Source organism: Thalassophryne amazonica, unplaced genomic scaffold (assembly GCF_902500255.1).
Source record: "Thalassophryne amazonica unplaced genomic scaffold, fThaAma1.1, whole genome shotgun sequence".
NCBI lineage: Eukaryota > Metazoa > Chordata > Actinopteri > Batrachoidiformes > Batrachoididae > Thalassophryne > Thalassophryne amazonica.
In genome coordinates, this window is record NW_022986287.1 from 139202 (window position 1) to 165693 (window position 26492).

General features: G+C 46.3%; 1 protein-coding gene across 3 annotated transcripts in view; it reads left to right on the plus strand.

Annotated features, from left to right (window-relative positions):
* Window positions 1–26492, plus strand: part of LOC117505982 (aldehyde dehydrogenase, dimeric NADP-preferring-like) — a 123428-nt gene that overhangs the window by 83740 nt on the left and 13196 nt on the right. The window contains exons 4-7 of one of the 3 annotated variants that reach the window (XM_034165527.1): window positions 12937–13022; window positions 16606–16814; window positions 18176–18293; window positions 18376–18517. In XM_034165527.1, coding sequence (XP_034021418.1) covers window positions 12937–13022; window positions 16606–16814; window positions 18176–18293; window positions 18376–18517 — 555 coding nt within the window. The remainder of the gene's footprint in view (window positions 1–12936; window positions 13023–16605; window positions 16815–18175; window positions 18294–18375; window positions 18518–26492) is intronic. The other 2 variants (XM_034165525.1, XM_034165526.1) reach the window with 2 other exon arrangements.

Here is a 26492-nt window from a genome sequence, read left to right on the forward strand (position 1 = left end):
CTCAAAACATTAAAATTACTGTTCTGGATGCTCAGAATGCATCTGAGCTTATCTAGAAACTGTTGGCTTCTGGGGGCCAAAAGCAGCCCCCAGTCCCCCGGCCTATGGACTTCGGCCCTGCAGGCCTCGCACTTTATCACCCACAATTTCTAGTTCTAAATTGCGCCCTTGAAAAAATTGAATATTTTACAAAAGCACATTTATCTGTAAACACCAACACACGACACACGTCACATTAATGTTGGTTTACATAATGAATGACTCAACCAATCAGTGTTTAGCTGAGGCACGTTTTACCCAGAATCCTTTGCGAGCTGTCTGTGTGTGTTACAAAACCTCAGAATTAGTGCATTATTCAACATTAAAAGATATATGATAGATATTTTAACTTTGTACAAATGACAGAATTAACATTAGTGGAGTTATTCTATCAGTATTAATGTTATTTATAAATCAAAACCATAACTCAGCACTGCTTAATTTTCCAAGACTTCCGCCTGACTGGAGTGTTGTGATTGGATAGAGAGCTGGACTTTGTGGCTGCTCTCAGCTTGCGTCTGTGCTGGAAGCCATGTAGTAAACAAGAGCTTCCAGCAGGGGGCAGGATGTTCAAAGACAGAAGTGTAGGCTCATTGTTTGGGTCTGTTGTTGTTTTTGATGCTACCAGAAGTGATCGTGGTGTTAAAACTCAAATTCAGTTTACTAGTAGTTGCAAATGTACCAGAGACAATACTGGAATTTATCGGTTATCTGTAACTTGCGATACATTTTTGGGTCGTTTATCGTTTTATCTTTATCAAAGATAACTTTTCAGTTATCTAATTATCTGTTATTGAAGTTAATTTTTTGGTTATCTGTGCCTACCACTGCTTCTGTTATTCTTCTCTACAAGAATCAAGACAGAAGTCAGACTACCAGAGCAAGAATTTTAGCTGAGGAAGCTTCTGCGATTAGAAGCGAAACGTCCTTGCGTCAAGCAACCCAGTCCAGTCGAAGATTCAAGCTTCTCTGCAATGGAAACCACCTGGACAACTGAGAGCCTTCACAGAAACATGACGACATGAAGGCGTCCTGGCGTTAAGCGAGTTCACTAAACCCAGAACTAAGCATCGTGAGCAGGTCTTCCTGCTGTGCGAGCTGCTGACTGTGGTGGTGTACTGCCAGCTGAAACGGATCTGAGCCCGCTGTGTCCATCGTTGGCCAGATTGATCAGACAGGCTGGTTAGCTGGGACACAAATGCGAGACTCACACAAACAGCTCTGGTTGCAAAAAGGCTTTAGTGGTGAGGAAAGCAGTGGTCGATACACGGGAAGGCAGTCCAAAAAACAGCAGCTGCGCAATGATCATCAGGCTTAGGCAAGGTCAGAACAAACGGGCTGGTGGTCGAGAGCACAATGAGGCAAGCAGGACTAATGAACACGTGATCGAGAGCTGGAGAGAAGGCACAAGGCTCATCAATCTGGCAAGGAACAAACACATCCAGTGAGCTTATATAACCCCAAGTGTCAATCAGCAAATCAAGAACAAGTGTGCATGTAAAGTACCAGAAACAAGGCGTGGCCAGAGAGACAAACGAGAGATAGCAGCAGACAGACCCAAGCAGAAAAAACCCCAACAAGAAAATGAACACACAGAAAAGCAATGCATGAGCAGAAAGAAAAATAACAAAACACGGACCAAACATAAGACAGAAACCCAGACAAAATGTCAGACCCTGACAAATAATAATAATGATAATATTATCAGTGTGTATATGATAACAAGAACCTAGACAATTTATAAAAACATTAAGATAGTAAATTAGTATAAAATAATGACGTAGATCAAGTAGGTAGCATGTTACTGTCTCACTGTCATACTACATACGGCAAATATCACTGCTTCCTCTCTGTTTTTCTGCCGTCTTCTCTGCTTAAGACACTCTTAGGCTTCTTAAAAGTCCTCCTCCCTCCTCTTACCAGTTTGGCATCTTAGGAGCTCTTTTAAGGCCTAAGGTGCTTTGTGGACAACTTTCATCTTACCAAGTGAAAATTCAAAGAAATGTTCAAGAATTTGAGAAATTCTAAGATTTTTTCTAAGAATAACAGGAGCTATTTTTAGCCTTGGGGTACGGGCTTTGAGGATACGGGCTGTAGATCTTAGTCTGGATCCAGGACCATCACAAACCCAGTCTGATTTCTCACTCAGCTTCTCAAGTGCTGTAATCAGAGTGTCCATTGATTTCAAAAAGATCACAGCTCGGTCCATGAAGTCAAGTTCAGTAAACCTTTCCTTGCCAACAAAAGCACCAAAGTCGCTCTTTCCACAACCCAGTCCAACACCCAGTGCATGGAAGCACTGAACACGGGAGGAGCCAGAAGACATGCCTGAGGAACCCCAGTTTTCACTGGGACAAACTCAACAGTATCTTTGTCTATGATGTCCAGTAGCTTCCTGACAATCCCACAAATTCTCAGGATGTCCTCGAGAGCAGTCCAATTAACTGAATCAATGTTTTGTGAAAATCAACATAGGCTGCAAAGCTGTATTGCTGATATTCACACTTGCATTCTATGAGTACTCACAGTCAATAGTTGACTTCTTGGGCATGATACCAGACTGTTCCAGTAACCGAGCAGCAAGTAACAGGAACTGAATACTCTTAATCCTTATAACCACCTTCCCCAGCACAGAGTGTGATACCTGTACAGTTGTTACAATCCATATGATCACACTTTCCCTCCCAGACTGGGACAACACGTCCTTTTTTCCAGTCCGTAGGATAACTATCTCCCAGATTGAATCAAAGATCATTTGCACTGCCAGAAGGACAGCATCTCCATCCACCTGTAGGAGCTCACTTTTGAGGCCGCAGATCCCTGGAGCCTTCCACATCCTCAGCTGTTTCACGGCGTTGGCGATCTGACCAACATTTGGTGGTTCACAGTTTTACTGCACAATTAGACAAAAAGAAACCAGGACACGATTCATGTGCTTGTCAGGCTGAGAGCAGGTTAGACTGTAGAGATGTCATCTTCACCATATTCACATCTTCATCCTCATCAGCTTCAAAATCTTCCTCTTCTGTCATTTCATAATCTTCATCTTCAAGAATTTTGTCAGCTTCAAAATCATGTCAGTCCACCCAGCTGTAACTGTTTGCCAGTCTTAGCTGGGGACCTCAATCTTCCCTTTCCCAGCCCACATTAACCACCTCTGACTGGGGGATCCCGATAGTGTACCCAGGCCAGTGTGGAGATATAATCTCTAATTTCAATTTAATTCAATTCAGTTTATTGATTTTATATACTGCCAAATCACAACAAAGTCGCCTCAAGGTGCTTCACACAAAACAATTGAAAAACAAAATAAAATGAATTTAAAAATTTAAAAAAGAACAGTAAAAAAAATTATAAAAAGCACAGTAAAAGAGTGAAAAGCATAGTAACATATTATGCCAGTATGCTAGCCATACGAAAGGGAAAATAAGTGCGTCTTAAGTCTGGACTTGAAAGTCTCCACAGAATCTGACTGTTTTATTGATGCAGGGAGATCATTCCACAGAACAGGGGTGTTGGGGAAAGTGTAGTGACACGGACCCACAACAGGGGGCGCAAATGAACGGTCAATAGATGAGCCAAAAGGTAACAATTTTAATGTTGTGAATGTGCACAGCGATTATACAGACAATCACAGAATCGGATAGCAGTCAATACACCAAGGTGACGTGTGGGCAGGCTCGAGGATAGAAGACATCTGTCCTGAGAAGACCCGGAACCACACAATTTCCACCGCCACAGAACCCAGAGAATACTGGAGCCGCCATGTCCCGAATTCCCAGGTGATCACCGTCTCCGACTGTCGGATCTGGTACTGCTGGCGAGGAGCACAAACAGTGAGATGTGGGTGTGTGCACACCCAGTAACAAAAACAGAAGGTGGAAAGTCACCTCCACCTCTAATCACACACTCGTGCAGCTCCTGTCTAACCACTTATCTGGTTTGGGTGTGAAGCGAAGCCGTCGCTGTTCACACCAAACGCCAATCCACAGATAATGAAACGCCACAGGAATACGGCTGCAAAGAAGTTCAGGTTATTATTCAATGATTTAGGTCAGCAGAGAAAAGTACCTTCACAGGTAGATGATATCTCGGCAGCGAGGTGGAGATCAATCAATCAATCAATTTTTTTTTTATATAGCGCCAAATCACAACAAACAGTTGCCCCAAGGCGCTTTATATTGTAAGGCAAGGCCATACAATAATGATGTAAAACCCCAACGGTCAAAACGACCCCCTGTGAGCAAGCACTTGGCTACAGTGGGAAGGAAAAACTCCCTTTTAACAGGAAGAAACCTCCAGCAGAACCAGGCTCAGGGAGGGGCAGTCTTCTGCTGGGACTGGTTGGGGCTGAGGGAGAGAACCAGGAAAAAGACATGCTGACACCCCGATGGGTGCAGGTTTCTTTTTGTGGGCATACCATATTACCCCATTAGAGCGCTTCGCTCTCAGACTGCGGGCTTACTTGTAGTTCCTAGGGTTTGTAAGAGTAGAATGGGAGGCAGAGCCTTCAGCTTTCAGGCTCCTCTCCTGTGGAACCAGCTCCCAAAGACAAGACGGAGATGACATCCGGCTTTTATGGAGTGATGAAATGAAGATGGGTGACAGCTGTCATGAGTTGATGTGTGACAGCTGTCACTCCCGGTTGTGTCCGTGGCGGCAGCGCCCTCTCGTGCCTGAAGCCCGCACTTCAGGCAGGGCACCCTCTGGTGGTGGGCCAGCAGTACCTCCTCTTCTGGTGGCCCACACAACAGGACCCCCCCCCTCAACTGGCGCCTCCTGGCGCCTGACCAGGCTTGTCCGGGTGACGTCGATAGAAGTCGGCCAGGAGGTCCGGGTCCAGGATGAAGCTCCTCTTCACCCAGGAGCGTTCTTTAGGTCCATACCCCTCCCAGTCCACCAAATACTGAAACCCCCGGCCCTTTCCGACGGACGTCCAGGAGCCTGCGAACCGTCCATGCAGACTCCCCATCGATGATCCGGGCAGGAGGTGGCGCCGGTCCAGGAGTGCAGAGGGTTGAGGTGTGGTATGGCTTGATGCGGGAGACATGAAAGACCGGGTGGATCCGCAGTGAAGCCGGCAGCTGTAGCTTCACTGCGGCCGGGCTGAGCACTTTAAGGATCCTAAACGGCCCGATATATCGTTCCTTCAACTTGGGGGAGTCCACTTGTAAGGGGATGTCCTTCGTTGAAAGCCATACCTCCTGCCCGGGCTGGTAAGCAGGGGCCGTGGAACGCTGGCGGTCTGCATGGGCCTTAGCCCTCGTCCGGGCCTTCAACAAGGCAGAACGGGTGGTGCGCCACACCCGACGGCATCTTCGCAGGTGAGCCTGGACCGAGGGCACACCGACCTCTCCCTCCACCACGGGGAACAACAGGGGCTGGTACCCTAGACTCACCTCAAACGGGAAGAGGCCGGTGGCAGAGGACACCTGGCTGTTATGGGCGTACTCGATCCAGGCCAGATGGTGACTCCAGGCCGACGGGTGCGCAGATGTAACACAGCGGAGGGCCTGTTCAAGTTCTTGGTTGGCCCGCTCTGCCTGCCCATTCGTCTGAGGGTGATACCCGGACGAGAGGCTCACGTTGGCCCCCAGTTCTCTGCAGAAACTCCTCCAAACCTGTGAGGAGAACTGAGGACCACGGTCCAAGACAATGTCAGTGGGTATCCCATGCAGACGTACGACATGGTGGACCAGGAGGTCTGCTGTCTCCTGGGCCGTAGGGAGCTTCGGGAGGGCCACGAAGTGGGCCGCCTTGGAGAAACGGTCCACTATCGTGAAGATGGTCGTCATGCCCTGGGACGGTGGGAGGCCCGTGACAAAGTCCAGGCCAATGTGAGACCAGGGGCGACGAGGCACCGGAAGAGGTTGCAGAAGTCCTTGTGTCTGGGAGTGGGCTGTCTTGCCCCTGGCACAGGTGGTGCAGGCCTGGACATACGGACGTCGGCCTCCATAGACACCCACCAGAAGCGCTGCCGGACAACTGCCACGGTCCTACGCACCCCTGGATGACAGGAGAGCTTGGACCCGTGACAGGAGTCCAAGATTGCAGCTCTGGCCTCTGGTGGGATGTATAAACGGTTCTTTGGTCCAGTTCCGGGGTCCGGGCTCCGTGCCAGGGCCTCCCGGATGGTCTTCTCCACGTCCCAGGTGAGGGTGGCCACGATAGTGGACTCCGGAATGATGGGCTCCGGTGGATCCGACAGCTCCTTCTTGACCTCATCTTCATGCACCCGGGACAAGGCATCCGATCTCTGGTTCTTGGTCCCAGGGTGGTAGGTGATTCGGAAGTCAAAACGCCCGAAGAACAGTGACCAGCGGGCTTGCCTGGGGTTCAGCCGCCTGGCGGTCCTGATATACTCCAGGTTCCGATGGTCAGTGAAAACCATGAATGGCACAGACGCAACAGGTGTCTCCACTCCTCAAGAGCCTCTTTCACCGCAAGGAGTTCTCGATTGCCAACGTCATAGTTCCGTTCAGCTGGGGTCAACCTGCGAGAAAAGTAGGCACACGGGTGAAGAACCTTATCGGTCTCTCCGCTCTGGGATAGCACGGCTCCTATCCCTGAGTCAGAGGTGTCCACTTAACCACGAACTGGCGGCTAGGGTCGGGCTGCACCAGAACTGGTGCAGACGAGAACCGGCGTTTCAACTCCTTGAACGCGGCTTCGCACCGATCCGACCAGGTGAAGGGGACTTTTGGAGAGGTCAGGGCTGTCAGGGGACTAACTACCTGACTGTAGCCCTTAATGAACCTCCTGTAGAAATTTGCAAAGCCGAGGAACTGTTGCAGCTTCCTACGGCTTGTTGGTTGGGGCCAATCTCTCACCGCCGCAACCTTGGCCGGATCGGAGCGACGGAGTTGGAGGAGATGATGAACCCCAGGAAGGACAAAGAGGTGCGGTGAAACTCACACTTCTCACCCTTCACAAACAGCCGGTTCTCCAACAACTGCTGCAGGACCTGACGTACATGCTGGACATGAGTCTCACGGTCAGGGGAAAAGATGAGTATGTCATCCAGATATACGAAGACGAATCGGTGCAGGAAGTCCCGCAAGATGTTGTTTACCAATGCTTGGAACGTCGCGGGGGCGTTAGTGAGGCTGAACGGCATGACCAGGTGCTCAAAATGACCTAATGGGGTGTTGAATGCCGTCTTCCATTCGTCTCCCTTCCGGATCCGAACCAGGTGGTACGCATTCCTAAGGTCCAGTTTGGTGAAAATTTGGGCTCCATGCAGGGGCGTGAACACTGAATCCAACAGGGGTAAAGGGTATCGATTACGAACCGTTATGTCGTTCAGCCCCCTGTAATTAATGCATGGACAGAGTCCGCCATCTTTCTTGCCCACAAAAAGAAACCTGCACCCCGATGGGTGCAGGTTTCTTTTTGTGGGCATACCATATTACCCCATTAGAGCGCTTCGCTCTCAGACTGCGGGCTTACTTGTAGTTCCTAGGGTTTGTAAGAGTAGAATGGGAGGCAGAGCCTTCAGCTTTCAGGCTCCTCTCCTGTGGAACCAGCTCCCAATTCAGATCAGGGAGACAGATACCCTCTCTACTTTTAAGATTAGGCTTAAAACTTTCCTTTTTGCTAAGGCTTATAGTTAGGGCTGGATCGGGTGACCCTGGACCATCCCTTGGTTATGTTGCTTTAGACGTAGACTGTTTCATAATTATTGTATGGCCTTGCCTTGCAATGTGGAGCGCCTTGGGGCAACTGTTTGTTGTGATTTGGCGCTATACAAGAAAAAAGTTGATTGATTGATCGGGGAGGTGGAATTCCGGATCAACCCGGCAGCTAATGAGTCCCGGATGTAGGTCTCCATTGATTCGCGCTCGAGACGTGAGAGATTGTACAGCCTGCTGGACAGGAACTCAACGCCCGGGACCAAATCAATGGCACAATGGTATGGACGGTGCGGGGGAAGGGTGTGCGCCAGATCCTTGCTGAAGACGTCAGCAAGATTGTGGTACTCAACCGGCACCGCCGTCAGATTGGGAGGGACTTTAACCTCCTCATTAGCCTTTACACCGGGAGGAACCGAGGATCCTAAACAATTCCGGTGGCAGGTTTCGCTCCACTGAGCCACAACCCCAGACGGCCAATCAATCCAGGGATTGTGTTTAATCATCCATGGGAAGCCCAAAATCACGTGAGAGGTAGAAGGAGTTACAAAAAACTCAATCTCCTCCCGGTGATTCCCAGACACTACCAGGGTTACAGGTAGTGTCTTGTGTGTGATAAAAGGGAGAAGAGTGCCATCTAGTGCTCGCACCCACACTGGCGAAGAAAGCGCCACCAGAGGGAGCCCTACCTCCCTTGCCCATCTGCTATCCAGCAGATTCCCTTCTGACCCTGTGTCCACCAGTGCTGGGGCTTGAAGGGTTAAATCCCCGCTCAGGATTGTAACCGGGAGTCGTGTTGACAGATGTGTATGACCCACGTGAATGTTTTGACCCCCCCTCAGCCCAGTCTCTAAGGGCGGGCGTTTGTGTTTTGACCGTTTGGGGCAGACTCTCTGCTGATGCTCACTCGAGCCGCAGACAAAGCACTCCCCGCGGATCAACCTCCTCTGTCTGAATGTGGCCCTGCTCGTGTCCCTAGCATCGTCAGCAGGGGGAGCTGTAGCCACACGGAGCGCTGTGGCTGTGGAGCGTGGGGAAGACGGCTCTCTTTCGGACCCGGGAGGAAGAGGGACGGCTTGTGCCTGACCACGCCCTTCGCCTTGCTCCCGTCGGCGTTCCTCTAACCGATTGTCCAATCGTATAACCAAATCGATAAGCTCAGCCAAATCCCGCGGTTCCTCCTTAGCCACCAGGTGCTCCTTCAGGACCGACGACAGTCCGTTTATGAAGGCGGCACGGAGCGCAGTCATATTCCAGCCGGATCTCGTAGCCATGATGCGGAAGTCGACTGCATATTCGGCTGCGCTCCGGCGCCCCTGTCTCATTGACAGCAGCACGGTAGACGCGGTTTCGCCTCTGTTAGGGTGATCAAAAACGGTTCTGAGCTCCCTCACAAACCCAGTATAAGAGGCAAGGAGCCGTAAACTTTGTTCCCAAAGCGCTGTAGCCCAAGCGCGTGCCTCACCTCGAAGCAAATTAATCACGTAAGCCACCTTACTGGCGTCAGACACGTACATCACAGGACGCTGTGCAAAGACGAGCGAACACTGCATAAGAAAGTCCGTGCACATCTCCACACAACCTCCGTATGGCTCTGGGGGGCTTATGTATGCTTCAGGGGATGGTGGGGGGGTCGTTGAATGACCAGTGGAATGTCTGTATTCGGCACCGGGTCGGCAGGAGAAGGAGCTGCAGCAGTGCCCTGCGTGCGCGCTTCCACCTGCGCGGTGAGAGACTCCATCCTGCGATTAAGGATGATGTTTTGCTCGGTCATCAGGTCCATCCGAGCGGTAAAGGCGTTGAGGATATGCTGCAACTCACCAATCACGCCTCCAGCCGACGCCTGTGCACCCTGCTCTTCCATTGGTTGTCCAACAGATGGTTGATGCCCCTCGGGATCCATGACGTTGGCCGAGATATCCTGTTGATGAACGGTCAATAGATGAGCCAAAAGGTAACAATTTTAATGTTGTGAATGTGCACAACGATTATACAGACAATCACAGAATTGGATAGCAGTCAATACACCAAGGTGACATGTGGGCAGGCTTGAGGATAGAAGAGATCCTGAGAAGAGCCGGAACCACACGATTTCCACCGCCACAGAACCCGGAGAATACTGGAGCCGCCAAGTCCCGAATTCCCAGGTGATCACCGTCCCCGACTGTCGGATCTGGTACTGCTGGCAAGGAGCACAAACAGTGAGATGTGGGTGTGTGCACACCCAGTAACAAAAACAGTCAGAAGGTGGAAAGTCACCTCCACCTCTAATCACACACTTGTGCAGCTCCTGTCTAACCACTTATCTGGTTTGGGTGTGAAGCGAAGCCGTCGCTGTTCACACCAAACGCCAATCCACAGATAATGAAACGCCACAGGAATACGGCTGCAAAGAAGTTCAGGTTATTATTCAATGATTTAGGTCAGCAGAGAAAAGTACCTTCACAGGTAGATGATATCTTGGCAGCGAGGTGGAGATGACATCCGGCTTTTATGGAGTGATGAAATGAAGATGGGTGACAGCTGTCATGAGTTGATGTGTGACAGCTGTCACTCATGGTTGTGTCCGTGGCGGCAGCGCCCTCTCGTGCCTGAAGCCCGCACTTCAGGCAGGGCACCCTCTGGTGGTGGGCCAGCAGTACCTCCTCTTCTGGCGGCCCACACAACAAGGGGCACGATAAGAGAAAGCTCTGTGACCCACAGACTTTTTATTCACCTTAGGGACACAAAGTAGTCCTGCACCCTGAGAACACAGAGCCTGGGCCGGTACGTAAGGTTTAATTAGGTCAGCTAGGTAGGGAGGTGCCAGTCCGTGAACAGTTGTATACACTAGTAGCAGAACCTTAAAATCCGATCTCACAGAGACAGGAAGCCAGTGAAGGGATGTCAAAATGGATGTAATGTGGTCAAACTGCTTCATGTCAAAAGTCTAGCAGCAGCATTTTGAACCAATTGGAGATGGCTCCACCTAATCCTGGGTCTATCCCGGGCTTCCTCCCAGATGGACATGCCTGGAACACCTCCCCAGGGAGGCACCCAGGCGGCATCCTTACCAGATGCCCGAACCACCTCAGCTGGCTCCTTTGAACGTGAAGGAGCAGTGGCTCTACTCCAAGGTCCCCACGAATGACAGAGCTTCTCACTCTATCTCTAAGGAAGCTCATTTTGGCCACTTGTACCCGCATTCTACTGCTGGGCAAAGAAGAAGAGGAGCAGAACGTGTCCATAGACAGTTGGAGAAGAGGAAAACTAAAAGGGCGAAAGTGAGAGTCAGGACTTTGAATGTTGGCAGTATGACTGGTTTAAGGGCTGGCTGATATGATGGAGACGTAGACATACTGTGTGTGTAAGAGACCAAGTAGGAGGGAAGTAAGAGCAGGAGCATAGGTGGGGTGGGGGTGGGGGGTTCAAGTTGTTATGTGATGAATATCATCAGTGCATATGCCCCACAGGTAGGTTGTGAGATGAAGGAGAAAGATTTCTGAAGTGAGTTAGATGAGGTGGTGGAGACTGAACCCAAGCATGAAAGAGTGGTGATAGGAGCGGACTTCAATGGGCATGTTGGTGAAGGGAACAGAGGTGATGAGGAAGTAATGGGTAGGTATGGTATCAAGGATAGGAATGTGGAAGGACAGATGGTAGTTGATTTTACAAAAAGGATGGAAATGGCTGTGGTGAACACCTACTTTAAGAAAAGGGAGGAGCACAGGGTAACATATAAGAGTGGAGGAAGGTGCACACAGGTGGACTACATTCTTTATAGGAGATGCAAGCTAAAAGAAATCAGAGTCTGTAATGGCCCCTTCACACATAGTGTGAATATGTACAACTGAGGGTGACTCACAGCAACACAGCTCGTATGGGCGAACCACGAAACATTGCGCTGACGGGCAGGTGTGCACGATCCCGGTACGACGGTTCATACATGCGACAGTGTCCTTCGAGCAGGAACATAATGCGAGCAGCTGCACCACATCACGCTGCTGATAACAATAAAAATAAAAACCATCTGTGTAATTAGCGAATGTCACTGGGTTGATATAAATAATACATAAAAGGGGACGCAATACAGAACACTGCAGTTAAATAGCCCTGGTTAAAAAATAAAAAAAGTGTTACTCACGGGTTTCGAACTCATATGCTGTGATTACCAAACAGAAACTTTACCACTGTGCTACAATTTCTGGCCTGTAATCAGTGTAGAAGAATGCCTGAAATCAACAAAGACATGGATGAGGTGTGCTGTGTCCAGCCGCTGCAGCCCAGAGCAGGAGCAGAGATCGTAAGCCGTGGCTGTGAGCACACACGCCCCCTGTCCGTTCAGCGCCCAGACCAATGTGTCACTCTGTGTTGTGACCATTCATTTTTGTTATTTGTTATGTAATTGGTATGTAGGTATTGTTGTATTTATTTATATAACTGTCCTGGCGGTGGTTTCTGTGTCTGTCATCCAGCGATCTGCAACACTGAGTCCATGTGTGTGAATGGGAGGGAGCCCAGTGGAATAGTGCAGTTACAAGGAGTAGAAGTGGTGAAAGTAGATGAGTTTAAATATTTGGGGTCAACTGTCCAAAGTAGTGGAGAGTATGGTAGAGAGGTGAAGAAGAGAGTGCAGGCAGAGTCAAGAGAGGTGGCGGATTACGGATCCAGTATAAATAGCTGACGGAGCCAACGTCCGAGGTTCCGGAGCGCGCTCCGGCTTCCTCCCCCTCAAATTAAGCCCTGGACCCAGGGTATATAGGGAGAAGGATGCTGAGGATGGAGCCACCAGGCAGGAGGAGAAGAGGGAGGCCAAAGAGGAGGTTTATGGATGTGCTGAGGGAGGACATGCAGGTGGTTGGTGAGACAGAGGAAGATACAGAGGACAGGGAGAGATGGAGACAATTAATCTGCTGTGGCGACCCCTAGTGGGAGCAGCCGAAAGAAGAAGTTGATTTATAGAGCAGCAAATCAAGGTATTGGACATGTCTCAGATTCAGACTTTACATTCTTGTTGTCCTTGTTTTTTGGGGACAGTAGCATGAGATCATCGACTTGGCCTCATGATGTAGGATGCTGTGTCCAGGACCAGAACACAGATGTAGCTGAACACCAACTTTATTTAAGTACACGTTAAATAATATAACTTTAAAGTTTGTCTCCGCCGATAACATCAAACACGTTTTACAGAAACATTGACATCAGCAGATCTCAACCCTTTCTCTCTGTCTGCCTCTCTCTCATTCCCTCATTCCTTCCCCTCAATCCTTGCCACACACGCATACAGGGAACGCCGCTGTGGTGAAACCATCGGAGCTCAGCGAATGTTCCTCCCTCCTTCTGCAGAATCTGCTGCCTCGTTATCTGGACAAGGTCTGAACAGCCGGATGTTGATGAGGTCTCTGTGTGGTCATCAGGTTGCTGCGTGGTGACAAGTTGGTTGCGTGGTCATTGTGTGACAGTGATGAGGTTGTGTGGTGGTGATGAGGTCATTGTGCAGTGGTGAGGAGGTTGTTATGTGATGACATATTCCCATGTGATGTGATGACATTCCCATGATGCACTGTTTCTTTCTCTTTTTGCTCTGTATGCACCACTCTGCATTTAATCATTAGTGATCGATCTCTGCTCCCCTCCACAGCATGTCTTTTTCCTGGTTCTCTCCCTCAGCCCCAACCAGTCCCAGCAGAAGACTGCCCCTCCCTGAGCCTGGTTCTGCTGGAGGTTTCTTCCTGTTAAAAGGGAGTTTTTCCTTCCCACTGTAGCCAAGTGCTTGCTCACAGGGGGTCGTTTTGACCGTTGGGGTTTTACATAATTATTGTATGGCCTTGCCTTACAATATAAAGCGCCTTGGGGCAACTGTTTGTTGTGATTTGGCGCTATATAAAAAAATTGATTGATTGATTGATTGATGACAGTGAAGTCATGTGATGGTGATGAAGTCGTGAAGTGGTGGTGAGGTCATTGTGCTGTGGTGATGAGATCGTTGTGTGGTGGTGGTGAGGTCGTGCGGCGGTGATGAGGTTGTGCGGTAGTGAGGTCTTTGTGCAGTGGTGAGGAGGTCGTTGTGCGGTTGTGGTGAGGTCATTGTGCAGTGGTGGTGAGGTTGTGTGGTTGTGGTGAGGAGGTCGTTCTGCGGTGGTGGCGAGGAGGTCGTTCTGCGGTGGTGATGTGTGGTAATGGGGTCATTGTGCAGTTGTGGTGAGGTTGTTGTACAGTGGTGAGGAGGTCGTTGTGCAGTGGTGAGAAAGCCGTTGTGCGGTGTGATGATGTCATGTGGTGGTGATGGGGTCATTGTGGTGAGGTTGTTAGTACAGTGGTGAGGAGGTCGTTGTGCAGTGGTGAGAAGGTCGTTGTGTGGTGTGATGATGTCATGTGGTGGTGATGGGGTCATTGTGGTGAGGTTGTTGTACAGTGGTAAGGAGATCTTTGTGCTGTGGTGAGGAGGTCGTAGTGTGGTGGTGAGGAGGTTGTTGTGTGATGGTGATGAGGTCTTTGTGCAGTGGTGAGGAGGTCATTGTGCGGTGGTGATGATGTTGTGCTGTGATAATGAGGTCGTGTGGTGGTGAGGAGGTCATTCTGCGGTGGTGGTGAGGTCGTTGTGCAGTGGTGAGAAGGTTGTTGTGCTGTGATGATGAGGTCATGTGGTGGGGATGAGGTCGTGCAGTGGTGGTGTGAGGTCGTTGTGCGGTGTGATGATGTCAAGTGGTGGTGATGGTGTTGTGGTGAGGTTGTTATACAGTGGTAAGAAACGTCTTTATGCTGTGGTGAGGAGGTCATAGTGTGGTGGTGAGGAGGTTGTTGTGTGATGGTGATGAGGTCTTTGTGTGGTGTGATGATGTCATGTGGTGGTGATGGGGTTGTTGTGGTGAGGTTGTTGTACAGTGGTAAGGACGTCTTTATGCTGTGGTGAGGAGGTCATAGTGTGGTGGTGAGGAGGTCGTTGTGTGGTGGTGAGAAGGTCTTTGTGCTGTGATGAGGAGGTCTTTGTGCGATGGTGATGATATCATTGCATTAAAGGCACTGCGCTGCGGTGGTTTGAATCATATTTGTCTAATAGATTACAATTTGTTCATGTAAATGGGGAATCTTCTTCACAGACTAAAGTTAATTATGGAGTTCCACAAGGTTCTGTGCTAGGACCAGTTTTATTCACTTTATACATGCTTCCCTTAGGCAGTATTATTAGACGGTATTGCTTAAATTTTCATTGTTACGCAGATGATACCCAGCTTTATCTATCCATGAAGCCAGAGGACACACACCAATTAGCTAAACTGCAAGATTGTCTTACAGACATAAAGACATGGATGACCTCTAATTTCCTGCTTTTAAACTCAGATAAAACTGAAGTTATTGTACTTGGCCCCACAAATCTTAGAAACATGGTGTCTAACCAGATCCTTACTCTGGATGGCATTACCCTGACCTCTAGTAATACTGTGAGAAATCTTGGAGTCATTTTTGATCAGGATATGTCATTCAAAGCGCATATTAAACAAATATGTAGGACTGCTTTTTGCATTTACGCAATATCTCTAAAATCAGAAAGGTCTTGTCTCAGAGTGATGCTGAAAAACTAATTCATGCATTTATTTCCTCTAGGCTGGACTATTGTAATTCATTATTATCAGGTTGTCCTAAAAGTTCCCTAAAAAGCCTTCAGTTAATTAAAAATGCTGCAGCTAGAGTACTGACGAGGACTAGAAGGAGAGAGCATATCTCACCCATATTGGCCTCTCTTCATTGGCTTCCTGTTAATTCTAGAATAGAATTTAAAATTCTTCTTCTTACTTATAAGGTTTTGAATAATCAGGTCCCATCTTATCTTAGCGACCTCGTAGTACCATATCACCCCAATAGAGCGCTTCGCTCTCAGACTGCAGGCTTACTTGTAGTTCCTAGGGTTTATAAGAGTAGAATGGGAGGCAGAGCCTTCAGCTTTCAGGCTCCTCTCCTGTGGAACCAGCTCCCAATTCAGATCAGGGAGACAGACATCCTCTCTACTTTTAAGATTAGGCTTAAAACTTTCCTTTTTGCTAAAGCTTATAGTTAGGGCTGGATCAGGTGACCCTGAACCATCCCTTAGTTATGCTGCTATAGACGTAGACTGCTGGGGGGTTCCCATGATGCACTGTTTCTTTCTCTTTTTGCTCTGTATGCACCACTCTGCATTTAATCATTAGTGATCGATCTCTGCTCCCCTCCACAGCATGTCTTTTTCCTGGTTCTCTCCCTCAGCCCCAACCAGTCCCAGCAGAAGTCTGCCCCTCCCTGAGCCTGGTTCTGCTGGATGTTTCTTCCTGTTAAAAGGGAGTTTTTCCTTCCCACTGTAGCCAAGTGCTTGCTCACAGGGGGTCATTTTGACTGTTGGGGTTTTACATAATTATTGTATGGCCTTGCCTTACAATATAAAGCGCCTTGGGGCAACTGTTTGTTGTGATTTGGCGCTATATAAAAAAATTGATTGATTGATTGATTGCATGGTGGTGATGAGGTCACGTTGTGCGTTTGTGGTGAGGTTGTTGAGCGGTGGCGATGAGGTCGTTGTGCAGTGGTGATGAGGTCTTTGTGCGGTGATGATGAGGTCGTTGTGCGGTGGTGATGTTGTCATATGTTGGTGATGATGTCGTTGTGCAGTGGTGATGAGGTTGTGCGGTGGTGATGAGGTCTTTGTGCGGTGGCGATGAGGTCGTTGTGTGGTGGTGATGTTGACATATGTTGGTGATGATGTCGTTGTGCAGTGGTGATGAGGTTGTCTTGCACCACACATGTTCACATTTGCAGGTTTGTTTTCTTGTAACTGTGAGTGAAACCTGTAGCTTAGTGATGTCTTAACGTTTGGTGACATTATGGCGTCTGTTTGGTCGTGGCGTGGAGTGCTGAGCGGACATGCTGTGATGGTGATGTGAAGCTTGGCGACAGCACATTTGCTTTGCTTTGTGTTTGTTTGTAGGATCTGTTCCCGGTGGTGACGGGCGGTGTGTCGGAGACTCAGGAGCTGCTGAAGCAGAGGTTTGATCACATCTTCTACACGGGCAGCAGCACGGTGGGCAAACTGGTGATGGAGGCTGCAGCTCGGAACCTGACTCCAGTCACTCTGGAACTGGGAGGGAAGAGTCCCTGCTACATCGACAGGAACTGTGACGTCAGAGTGGCCTGCCGGTACCTAGACCATCAGCCGGCACATAATGTTTGCACGCTCTGCACAGATGTCATACACACACACAAACACACACACACACACACAATTCAAAGAACAAACACAATCAAATGCAAATTAGACCCGAGCTAAAAGTGGACAAGAACAGAACCAGGTAGAGAGCACACGTGTGACCACACTGATCCAAAGTCTAAACATTGAAAATAGAAATGACTGAACCAAAGGTGATTGGTCAACGCCTGTCAAAGGTCAGTGTACAGAAAGGAAAAAAAGAGACGTGAGACTGACCTTTAACCTTTGTGCTGAGAGAACAGATGCTGCTCTCAGTGGTCACACCTGGACAGGAAGCAGATGGAATGTGACACATCCGAATCCCACAGGATCCCCAACAAGAAGGACCACAGGGGCCATGTAGACTGGATGAACCCCCACAAGGACAAAGACCAGGTCTAGTCCTGTCTAGGACCTGGCTTCAGACTAGTTCAGTACTTCCCGCCAGCTGCCAGTCCACAGGTTCCAAAGAACACAAACCACCAACATCCAGAACCTTCAACAGTTTAGGATGAAGCTGATCCAGCCCAGGGTCAGGGTACCTCGCCCATGACCTCTGACCCTTCTTCCTGTACAGAGAATCTCAGATCCTGGTCCAGGACTTCCTCAGCCTTCCTTCTGTTGTTCCACTGCAGGCCAGTTTTTAAACCTGAGCTCCCGACCATCAGATGGTGTTCCAGAACCTGGCTGAAGAAGACCTCACGGTCGAAACGTTGCGTTTGCTTTTTTAGTTAAAAGATTTTGGGAGCTCTGTACTGGTGTGCGGATTTTCCTTCTTTTTTGTCTGCTATTCTTGATTATCCTGCACCTGGCCTAATTAGGATTACTAATTACTAAATAGAACTACTATTTTTTTCCAGAACCTAACTGGACCATGACACTGACACCACAGCAGCTGAGCCAGACGGGAGTGCTGATTGGTTGGCGGTGTGTCCATCAGTCAGCCATGGTTTTTCTTGTAGCCATGTAGAATTTTTCACATAATTTTAGCAAAACGAACACAGAATCACAACAATGAGGACATACACAGACCTAACTGCCAGTTCCTGGAGACTCGTTTGTCTCTGTGAGGCTGGCTGCTGATGGTCCCTCCCCCAAGGGCAGTCTGTCTGATGATGAGGCTCCTCCCCCCACTGATGAGACAGACAGACAGTCTTAATTCTGCTGAACCACAAACTAAATGTCAGTGAACATATTCCATCCTATGAGCAGATAATAAAATACTCTAATTTCCAGCATAGTCCTTCGGTCTCTGAAAGCATCACCTGTGTTTGTGACGTCATGACAGCGCTAACATGTTTGTGTTTTCCAGCCGGATCACGTGGGGGAAGTTTGTAAACTGCGGTCAGACCTGCATTGCTCCGGACTACGTCCTTTGTGAACCGTGTATCCAGGCCCGTGTGGTGGACTGCATCCGACAGACTCTACTGGTACCAGAACAATTCGACCTCCTGACATCCAACCAGCAGAGTGATCGCTGCAATCTTATTAATCACTCTTAATCAATTGCAGGAGTTTTATGGCGCTGATCCCAAATGCTCCCCAGACTATGGCCGGATCATCAACCAGCGCCACTTTTCCCGTGTTCTGGGTCTGATGGAGGGTTACACACCCATGGTGGGCGGGCAGAGCGACGCCTCCCAGCGCTACATCGGTAGGAATCTCTGTGAACGTCCATAAATTTCTTCATTTTGTTGAAATGACGCGACAGAACTCGCAGTCTGTCGCAGTTCCTCTCTTATCATGTCCCTGTTCTGTGGAATGATCTCAATAAAACAGTCAGATTCTGTGGAGACTTTCAAGTCCAGACTTAAGACGCACTTCTTTTCCCTTTCGTATGGCTAGCATACTGGCATAGTATGTTACTAGATAAGATAATTTTAGTGGGCGATTTTAACATCCACACAGATGCTGAGAATGACAGCCTCAACACTGCATTTAATCTATTATTAGACTCAATTGGCTTTGCTCAAAATGTAAATGAGTCCACCCACCACTTTAATCATATCTTAGATCTTGTTCTGACTTATGGTATGGAAATTGAAGACTTAACAGTATTCCCTGAAAACTCCCTTCTGTCTGATCATTTCTTAATAACATTTACATTTACTCTGATGGATTACCCAGCAGTGGGGAATATGTTTCATTACACTAGAAGTATTTCAGAAAGCGCTGTAACTAGGTTTAAGGATATGATTCCTTCTTTATGTTCTCTAATGCCATATACCAACACAGTGCAGAGTAGCTACCTAAACTCTGTAAGTGCGATAGAGTATCTCGTCAATAGTTTTACATCCTCATTGAAGACAACTTTGGATGCTGTAGCTAATCTGAAAAAGAGAGCTTTAAATCAGAAGTGCCTGACTCCGTGGTATAACTCACAAACTCGCAGCTTAAAGCAGATAACCCGTAAGTTGGAGAGGAAATGGTGTCTCACTAATTTAGAAGATCTTCACTTAGCCTGGAAAAAGAGTCTGTTGCTCTATAAAAAAAAGCCCTCCATAAAGCTAGGACATCTTTCTACTCATCACTAATTGAAGAAAATAAGAACAACCCCAGGTTTCTTTTCAGCACTGTAGCCAGGCTGACAAAGAGTCAGAGCTCTATTGAGCCGAGTATTCCTTTAACTTTAACTAGTAATGACTTCATGACTTTCTTTGCTAATAAATTTTAACTATTAGAGAAAAAATTACACATAACCATCCCAAAGACGTATCGTTATCTTTGGCTGCTTTCAGTGATGCCGGTATTTGGTTAGACTCTTTCTCTCCGATTGTTCTGTCTGAGTTATTTTCATTAGTTACTTCATCCAAACCATCAACATGTCTATTAGACCCCATTCCTACCAGGCTGCTCCAGGAAGCCCTACCATTATTTAATGCTTCGATCTTAAATATGATCAATCTATCTTTATTAGTTGGCTATGTACCACAGGCTTTTAAGGTGGCAGTAATTAAACCATTACTTAAAAAGCCATCACTTGACCCAGCTATCTTAGCTAATTATAGGCCAATCTCCAACCTTCCTTTTCTCTCAAAAATTCTTGAAAGGGTAGTTGTAAAACAGCTAACTGATCATCTGCAGAGGAATGGTCTATTTGAAGAGTTTCAGTCAGGTTTTAGAATTAATCATAGTACAGAAACAGCATTAGTGAAGGTTACAAATGATCTTCTTATGGCCTCAGACAGTGGACTCATCTCTGTGCTTGTTCTGTTAGACCTCAGTGCTGCTTTTGATACTGTTGACCATAAAATTTTATTACAGAGATTAGAGCATGCCATAGGTATTAAAGGCACTGCGCTGCGGTGGTTTGAATCATATTTATCTAATAGATTACAATTTGTTCATGTAAATGGGGAATCTTCTTCACAGACTAAGGTTAATTATGGAGTTCCACAAGGTTGTGTGCTAGGACCAATTTTATTCACTTTATACATGCTTCCCTTAGGCAGTATTATTAGAAAGCATTGCTTAAATTTTCATTGTTACGCAGATGATACCCAGCTTTATCTATCCATGAAGCCAGAGGACACACACCAATTAGCTAAACTGCAGGATTGTCTTACAGACATAAAGACATGGATGACCTCTAATTTCCTGCTTTTAAACTCGGATAAAACTGAAGTTATTGTACTTGGCCCCACAAATCTTAGAAACATGGTGTCTAACCAGATCCTTACTCTGGATGGCATTACCCTGACCTCTAGTAATACTGTGAGAAATCTTGGAGTCATTTTTGATCAGGATATGTCATTCAATGCGCATATTAAACAAATATGTAGGACTGCTTTTTTGCATTTACGCAATATCTCTAAAATTAGAAAGGTCTTGTCTCAGAGTGATGCTGAAAAACTAATTCATGCATTTATATTTCCTCTAGGCTGGACTATTGTAATTTATTATTATCAGGTTGTCCTAAAAGTTCCCTGAAAAGCCTTCAATTAATTCAAAATGCTGCAGCTAGAGTACTAACGGGGACTAGAAGGAGAGAGCATATCTCACCCATATTGGCCTCTCTTCATTGGCTTCCTGTTAATTCTAGAATAGAATTTAAAATTCTTCTTCTTACTTATAAGGTTTTGAATAATCAGGTCCCATCTTATCTTAGGGACCTCATAGTACCATATCACCCCAATAGAGCGCTTCACTCTGACTGCAGGCTTACTTGTAGTTCCTAGGGTTTGTAAGAGTAGAATGGGAGGCAGAGCCTTCAGCTTTCAGGCTCCTCTCCTGTGGAACCAGCTCCCAATTCGGATCAGGGAGACAGACACCATCTCTACTTTTAAGATTAGGCTTAAAACTTTCCTTTTTGCTAAAGCTTATAGTTAGGGCTGGATCAGGTGACCCTGAACCATCCCTTAGTTATGCTGCTATAGACTTAGACTGCTGGGGGGTTCCCATGATGCACTGAGTGTTTCTTTCTCTTTTTGCTCTGTATGCACCACTCTGCATTTAATCATTAGTGATCGATCTCTGCTCCCCTCCACAGCATGTCTTTTCCTGGTTCTCTCCCTCAGCCCCAACCAGTCCCAGCAGAAGACTGCCCCTCCCTGAGCCTGGTTCTGCTGGAGGTTCTTCCTGTTAAAGGGAGTTTTTCCTTCCCACTGTAGCCAAGTGCTTGCTCACAGGGGGTCGTTTTGACCGTTGGGGTTTTTACGTAATTATTGTATGGCCTTGCCTTACAATATAAAGCGCCTTGGGGCAACTGTTTGTTGTGATTTGGCGCTATATAAATAAATTGATTGATTGATTACTGTGCTTTCTACTCTTTTAATTAATTTTATTAGTAATTGGAGCGTGCCGCGGCCTCAACTTTACCTAAATTCTGGGTCTTTTAGTGAAGTTTAGGGCTAGTGGCCGGCGATCACCTTAGTATTTCTTCTGTTTTTCTTGTTGTTTAATGCTGACACATGATACTGTATTTCTTGTCTTTCTGATGCCTGATTTCCCTCTGTTTGAGGTGCAGGTAGCGGGATGGCTACTGAAGGCAGGGTGCCTGGTAGATATACAGTATTTGTGTGTTTAATTATTGTTTTCTTTATTTGTTTTGGTATTAAAGTAGTTATTTTACTGAGGATTGTATTCTTAGTTTCATATAGTTTTCTCTGTTGTCTGTTGAAATGTGCATGTCTGACTGGATTTAACTGGTTTCACCACTCAAGTCAAACAGATTCAGGTTACATTATGAATTGTAAACGTCCTGTTATCGTGCGGGTCTCGGGCAGGGGGACCTCCCTCAAATGCCCACGGGGATCAGTAAGGGAAGGATTTTGCAAAATAAGGTCTGCCTTTGTTACGCCCATGTAGAGCTTTATAACTGTTTGTATCCATTGTTCTTGGTTCTGAACAGGCGGATCTCCTGCATGAGAGGCGTTCTTCAGAAACCAGGCCTGATGTCCATTGTGACTGAATAAGTTTAAAAGTGCGTAATAGTTTGGGGGGCGCTAGTGAGCGAGCATGGAGTAGGATGCGATTTCTGGAGCTCCCACTGAGCCAACCAATTTTATGCCATAATACAGCTAATTTAATTGAGACTAACCCCGCAACACTGCCGTAACACAGCGGAATTTCGCTACAGAAGAAACTACGCCCATACGACCGGTCTGAATGGCTCAGAAACTCCAAAAATATAGCTATAACGGCAAGGCTAATAGCTCGCGAGCTAAAAGAAACACGAGGCTAGCCGACACGGACCAAGATTGAATCCCACACAGCCCGGCTAAGAGCGTGGATAGCGACATGACGACCACCGAAGACTTTAAGGAAGAGGTATTATCCTCTCTGAGAGGGGCATTTCCAAAATACTGAGGGACGAACTTAAGGCCACGCTAACAAGTGACTTCGAGGCGCTTAAGTCTGAACTACAAGGCCTTAGAGCTGAAATCGCTAATAGCACTAAAACAATGCGTGAGGAAATTGGGACAAAGACGGACGTGAAAGATCTGCAGAGTGGACTATCTACGTGGTCAGATGAAACCACCACACTACATGCCACTGTGGACCACCTTAAGACCCAGGTAACCACTCTGAAAGACAAATGTGAGGACATGGAGGCCCGAATGCGCCGATGTAACATCAGGATAGCGGGCATAGCAGAGGGGCCTGACTCCAGCTCCCCCACAGTAGTTGCTAAAGTCATCAGGGAAATCTTACAATTAGACCGGGACGTGAAAGTGGACCGCTCTCACAGAGCACTTGCTCCGGGCAATGCAAAGGACCGGGAGAAACCTTGGGTGATAATTGCCAAACTACACTATGATGAGGACGCTGCTATGATTCTGCGGAAAGCCCGAGACCGCGCGCCATTGATGTACAATCAACAACGTGTTGCCATTTTTCCCGATTACATCACTACTGTGGCCAAAGCCAGAGCAGCGTTTACTGAAGTCCGAAAAATGCTGTGAGGCCGAAAGGAGAGCCGCTACGGACTACTATACCCGGCCAGACTCAGGTTTACATACGGAGACCAGAGCAAGGAATTTGTGGACGCACAGAAAGCCATGGACTATGCCAGGCGTATTCTTCAAATGACGAGCGCGGAGCCAGAAGGACCGGGAACGGGGTAGGAGACGTGTAACATACGCTGGCCTAAAATACCAGGACAAAGTGAATGTTGGTGATAACTAAAGACTGATTATATATAGAGTGTTTGTTGATTTAAATAATAAAATTATACCGATATACAACAGCTGTTTGACTAATATAAGTGCTGACTCCGCGGGAGCACCAGTCACTCTCTTTTAGTTTCCTTTTTTCTTTTTTCTCTCTCCCTCCCTGTTTGTGCACTTAGAGCGCAGTTAATTCTAATCTGTGCTGCGCACTTTTGCTGCTATTTAGTAGCTTAGGGACGAGTTTCCCACACGTTAAATGTTTGTTCCTCAAATTATGTTGTATTTTTTCTTGTGTGTTTTTTACTATGTGTTTTGTTACTTTGTTCCCTTTGTTCTTTAGGGAACTTGTGTTAAGCATGAGAACAACATTGTTTTACATCTTCCTTTTTACCATAAATAGAATGAAAAATGTTTCAACTATAGATGCAGCTCACCATATATGGATGGATTGTTTGGTTTGGCCCTGCAATTCAAGACCCACAAATAATAACTGGTGCGTGTTCATCTCCGCCTCCCACCCTGCGCTTATATCCTTATGAAATTTGTCTACATATAATATAATTTCAACCTAGATAAATGGGAATGGATGGATTAATAGTTATAAGCTATAATGTAAAAGGCCTGAACAGCCCAATCAAGAAAAAGAAAATTTTACGTCAACTAAAACAACTTAACTGCAATATAGCTTTTCTACAAGAGAGTCACATGTCTGATGTTGAACATAAAAAATTAAAATCTTGGGCGGATAAAATATACTACTCTTCGCACCGCTCAGGCAGAAAGAAGGGAGTTGCTATACTTATACATAAACATATTAATTTCATGATCACTTCTATACATAAGGATACAGAGGGGAGGTATGTTCTGGTGAATGGAATAATTGACGGTGTAGAAGTTACATTAGTGAATGTATATGCACCTAATGAGGATGAGCCTGCATTTATCAATACATTGTTTAATATAATATTACAGTTTAGTACAGGTATATTGTTAATGGGAGGTGATTTTAATTGTGTCATGTCACAGCTACTGGACCGTCAACATCCCTCCAAGACCCCTTTGTCTAGAATGAGTAAAGCCCTCAAAAACCACGTTCTAGAAACAGGTTTGGTGGATATATGGAGAAGCAAGTTTCCGAGAGACCGCGACTTCTCCTTTTATTCTAACAGACATGCGACCTATTCCAGGATAGATTATTTTTTCACCCCAAAGTCAGAATTACATAGGATAAAAAAAAATTCAAATCTTACCTATCACCCTTTCGGATCATACACCCATCACACTGCTATGGGATATTGGCCATAAAAATACAACTAAACAATGGAGACTCAATACATCTCTACTTAATGATAAAGATTTTCTTCCTTTTATTATAGAAGAATTCAAAATGTATCTACAAACTAATGTCACTCCAGAAACAAATCCATTAATATTATGGGACTGTGCTAAGGCTTATATTTGCGGACGAATTATATCATACGCAAGTGCAAGGAAAAAAGAAAGAGAGGCCAAACAGCGTGAACTTGAGGATAAACTAAAAAAGTTAGAACAGAAACATAAACAATCCGTCACAATTAATATTACAAAAGAGTTAAATACCACTCGCAGAGAACTTAATAGTTTATTATCCAATAAAATTGAAGGCAATTTAAGATTCACAAATCAACGATACTATGAAGACGGGAATAAGGCAAGCAAATTACTTGCATTCAGACTTAGAAAACAGCAATCCTCCAATGTAGTCCACAAAATAAGATTACAGACAGATTTCGTCACTAAACCTGAAGACATAGCTGAATCTTTTGCTGAATTTTATAAATCATTATATAAAAATACAGACACCTGTTCTGATGATGTGGAATTGGCTAACTATTTAGAGCACATAGAACTTACAGAATTACCAGCCTCGTCAGCTAAGGAATTGGATGAACCCATAAAAGAAGTTGAAATTAAACAAGTCATCTCCTCACTTAAAAATGGGAAAAGCCCAGGCCCAGATGGATATGTGAATGAATTCTATAAGACCTTTAAGGATCTCTTAACCCCCCTCCTACTAAAAGCCTATAAATATGCTCTAGAATTTAAGATGATGGCACCATCTTGGAAGGAAGCATCTATAATTGCTATACACAAAGATGGTAAAAATCCCACTGAATGTCAGTCTTATAGACCAATATCGCTATTGAACGGAGATGTACGTATATTAACTGCGATTTTAGCTCAACGGGTCAACAAGATAATCACTCAGATTATACACCCAGACCAAACAGGATTTATTTCTGGTAGATATTATGGAGATAACGTACGTCGACTATTAAACATAATGGCCCATCAAAAGAATAAACTAGCGGAATGAGTAGTTATATCTCTGGATGCACACAAAGCGTTCGACCTATTTTGGCCCTAACTTTCTAAGCTGGACTCAAACTCTTTATTCACATCCCCAAGCAGAGGTGAGGGTTAATGGATATAGATCAAAGAGATTTACGTTGGAGTGCGGATGTAGACAAGGCTGCCCCCTATCCCCGTTATTATTCGCTATAAGCATTGAGCTACTAGCACAACTTATTAGAGATAATAAGAATATACAGGGAATTATGATTGGAGGAGAGGAACACAAAATATCACTCTATGCAGACGATGTTTTATTGTATCTCACCAAACCTGCAATGACAGTACCTTACTTGAAAGAACTTATTTCTAATTACGGATATTACTCTGGGTACAAAATAAATGTAGATAAAACAGAAGCCATGGATATAAATAATCAGGTCTCAGAAAATATAAAGCAACAAAGTGGGTTTAGATGGCCCAAAGAGGGCATAAAATACTTAGGCATCAACATACCTCAGTCTCTTACCAACTTATTCGATGCAAATTATAAAAAAATTATAAAACATATTACTGATGACTTAGAACGATGGTCCTTACTCCCTCTCTCTCTTCTGGGGCGAGTGGAGAGTGTCCGCATGAATGTTTTGCCGAGACTACTATACTTATTTCAAATGTTACCAATTG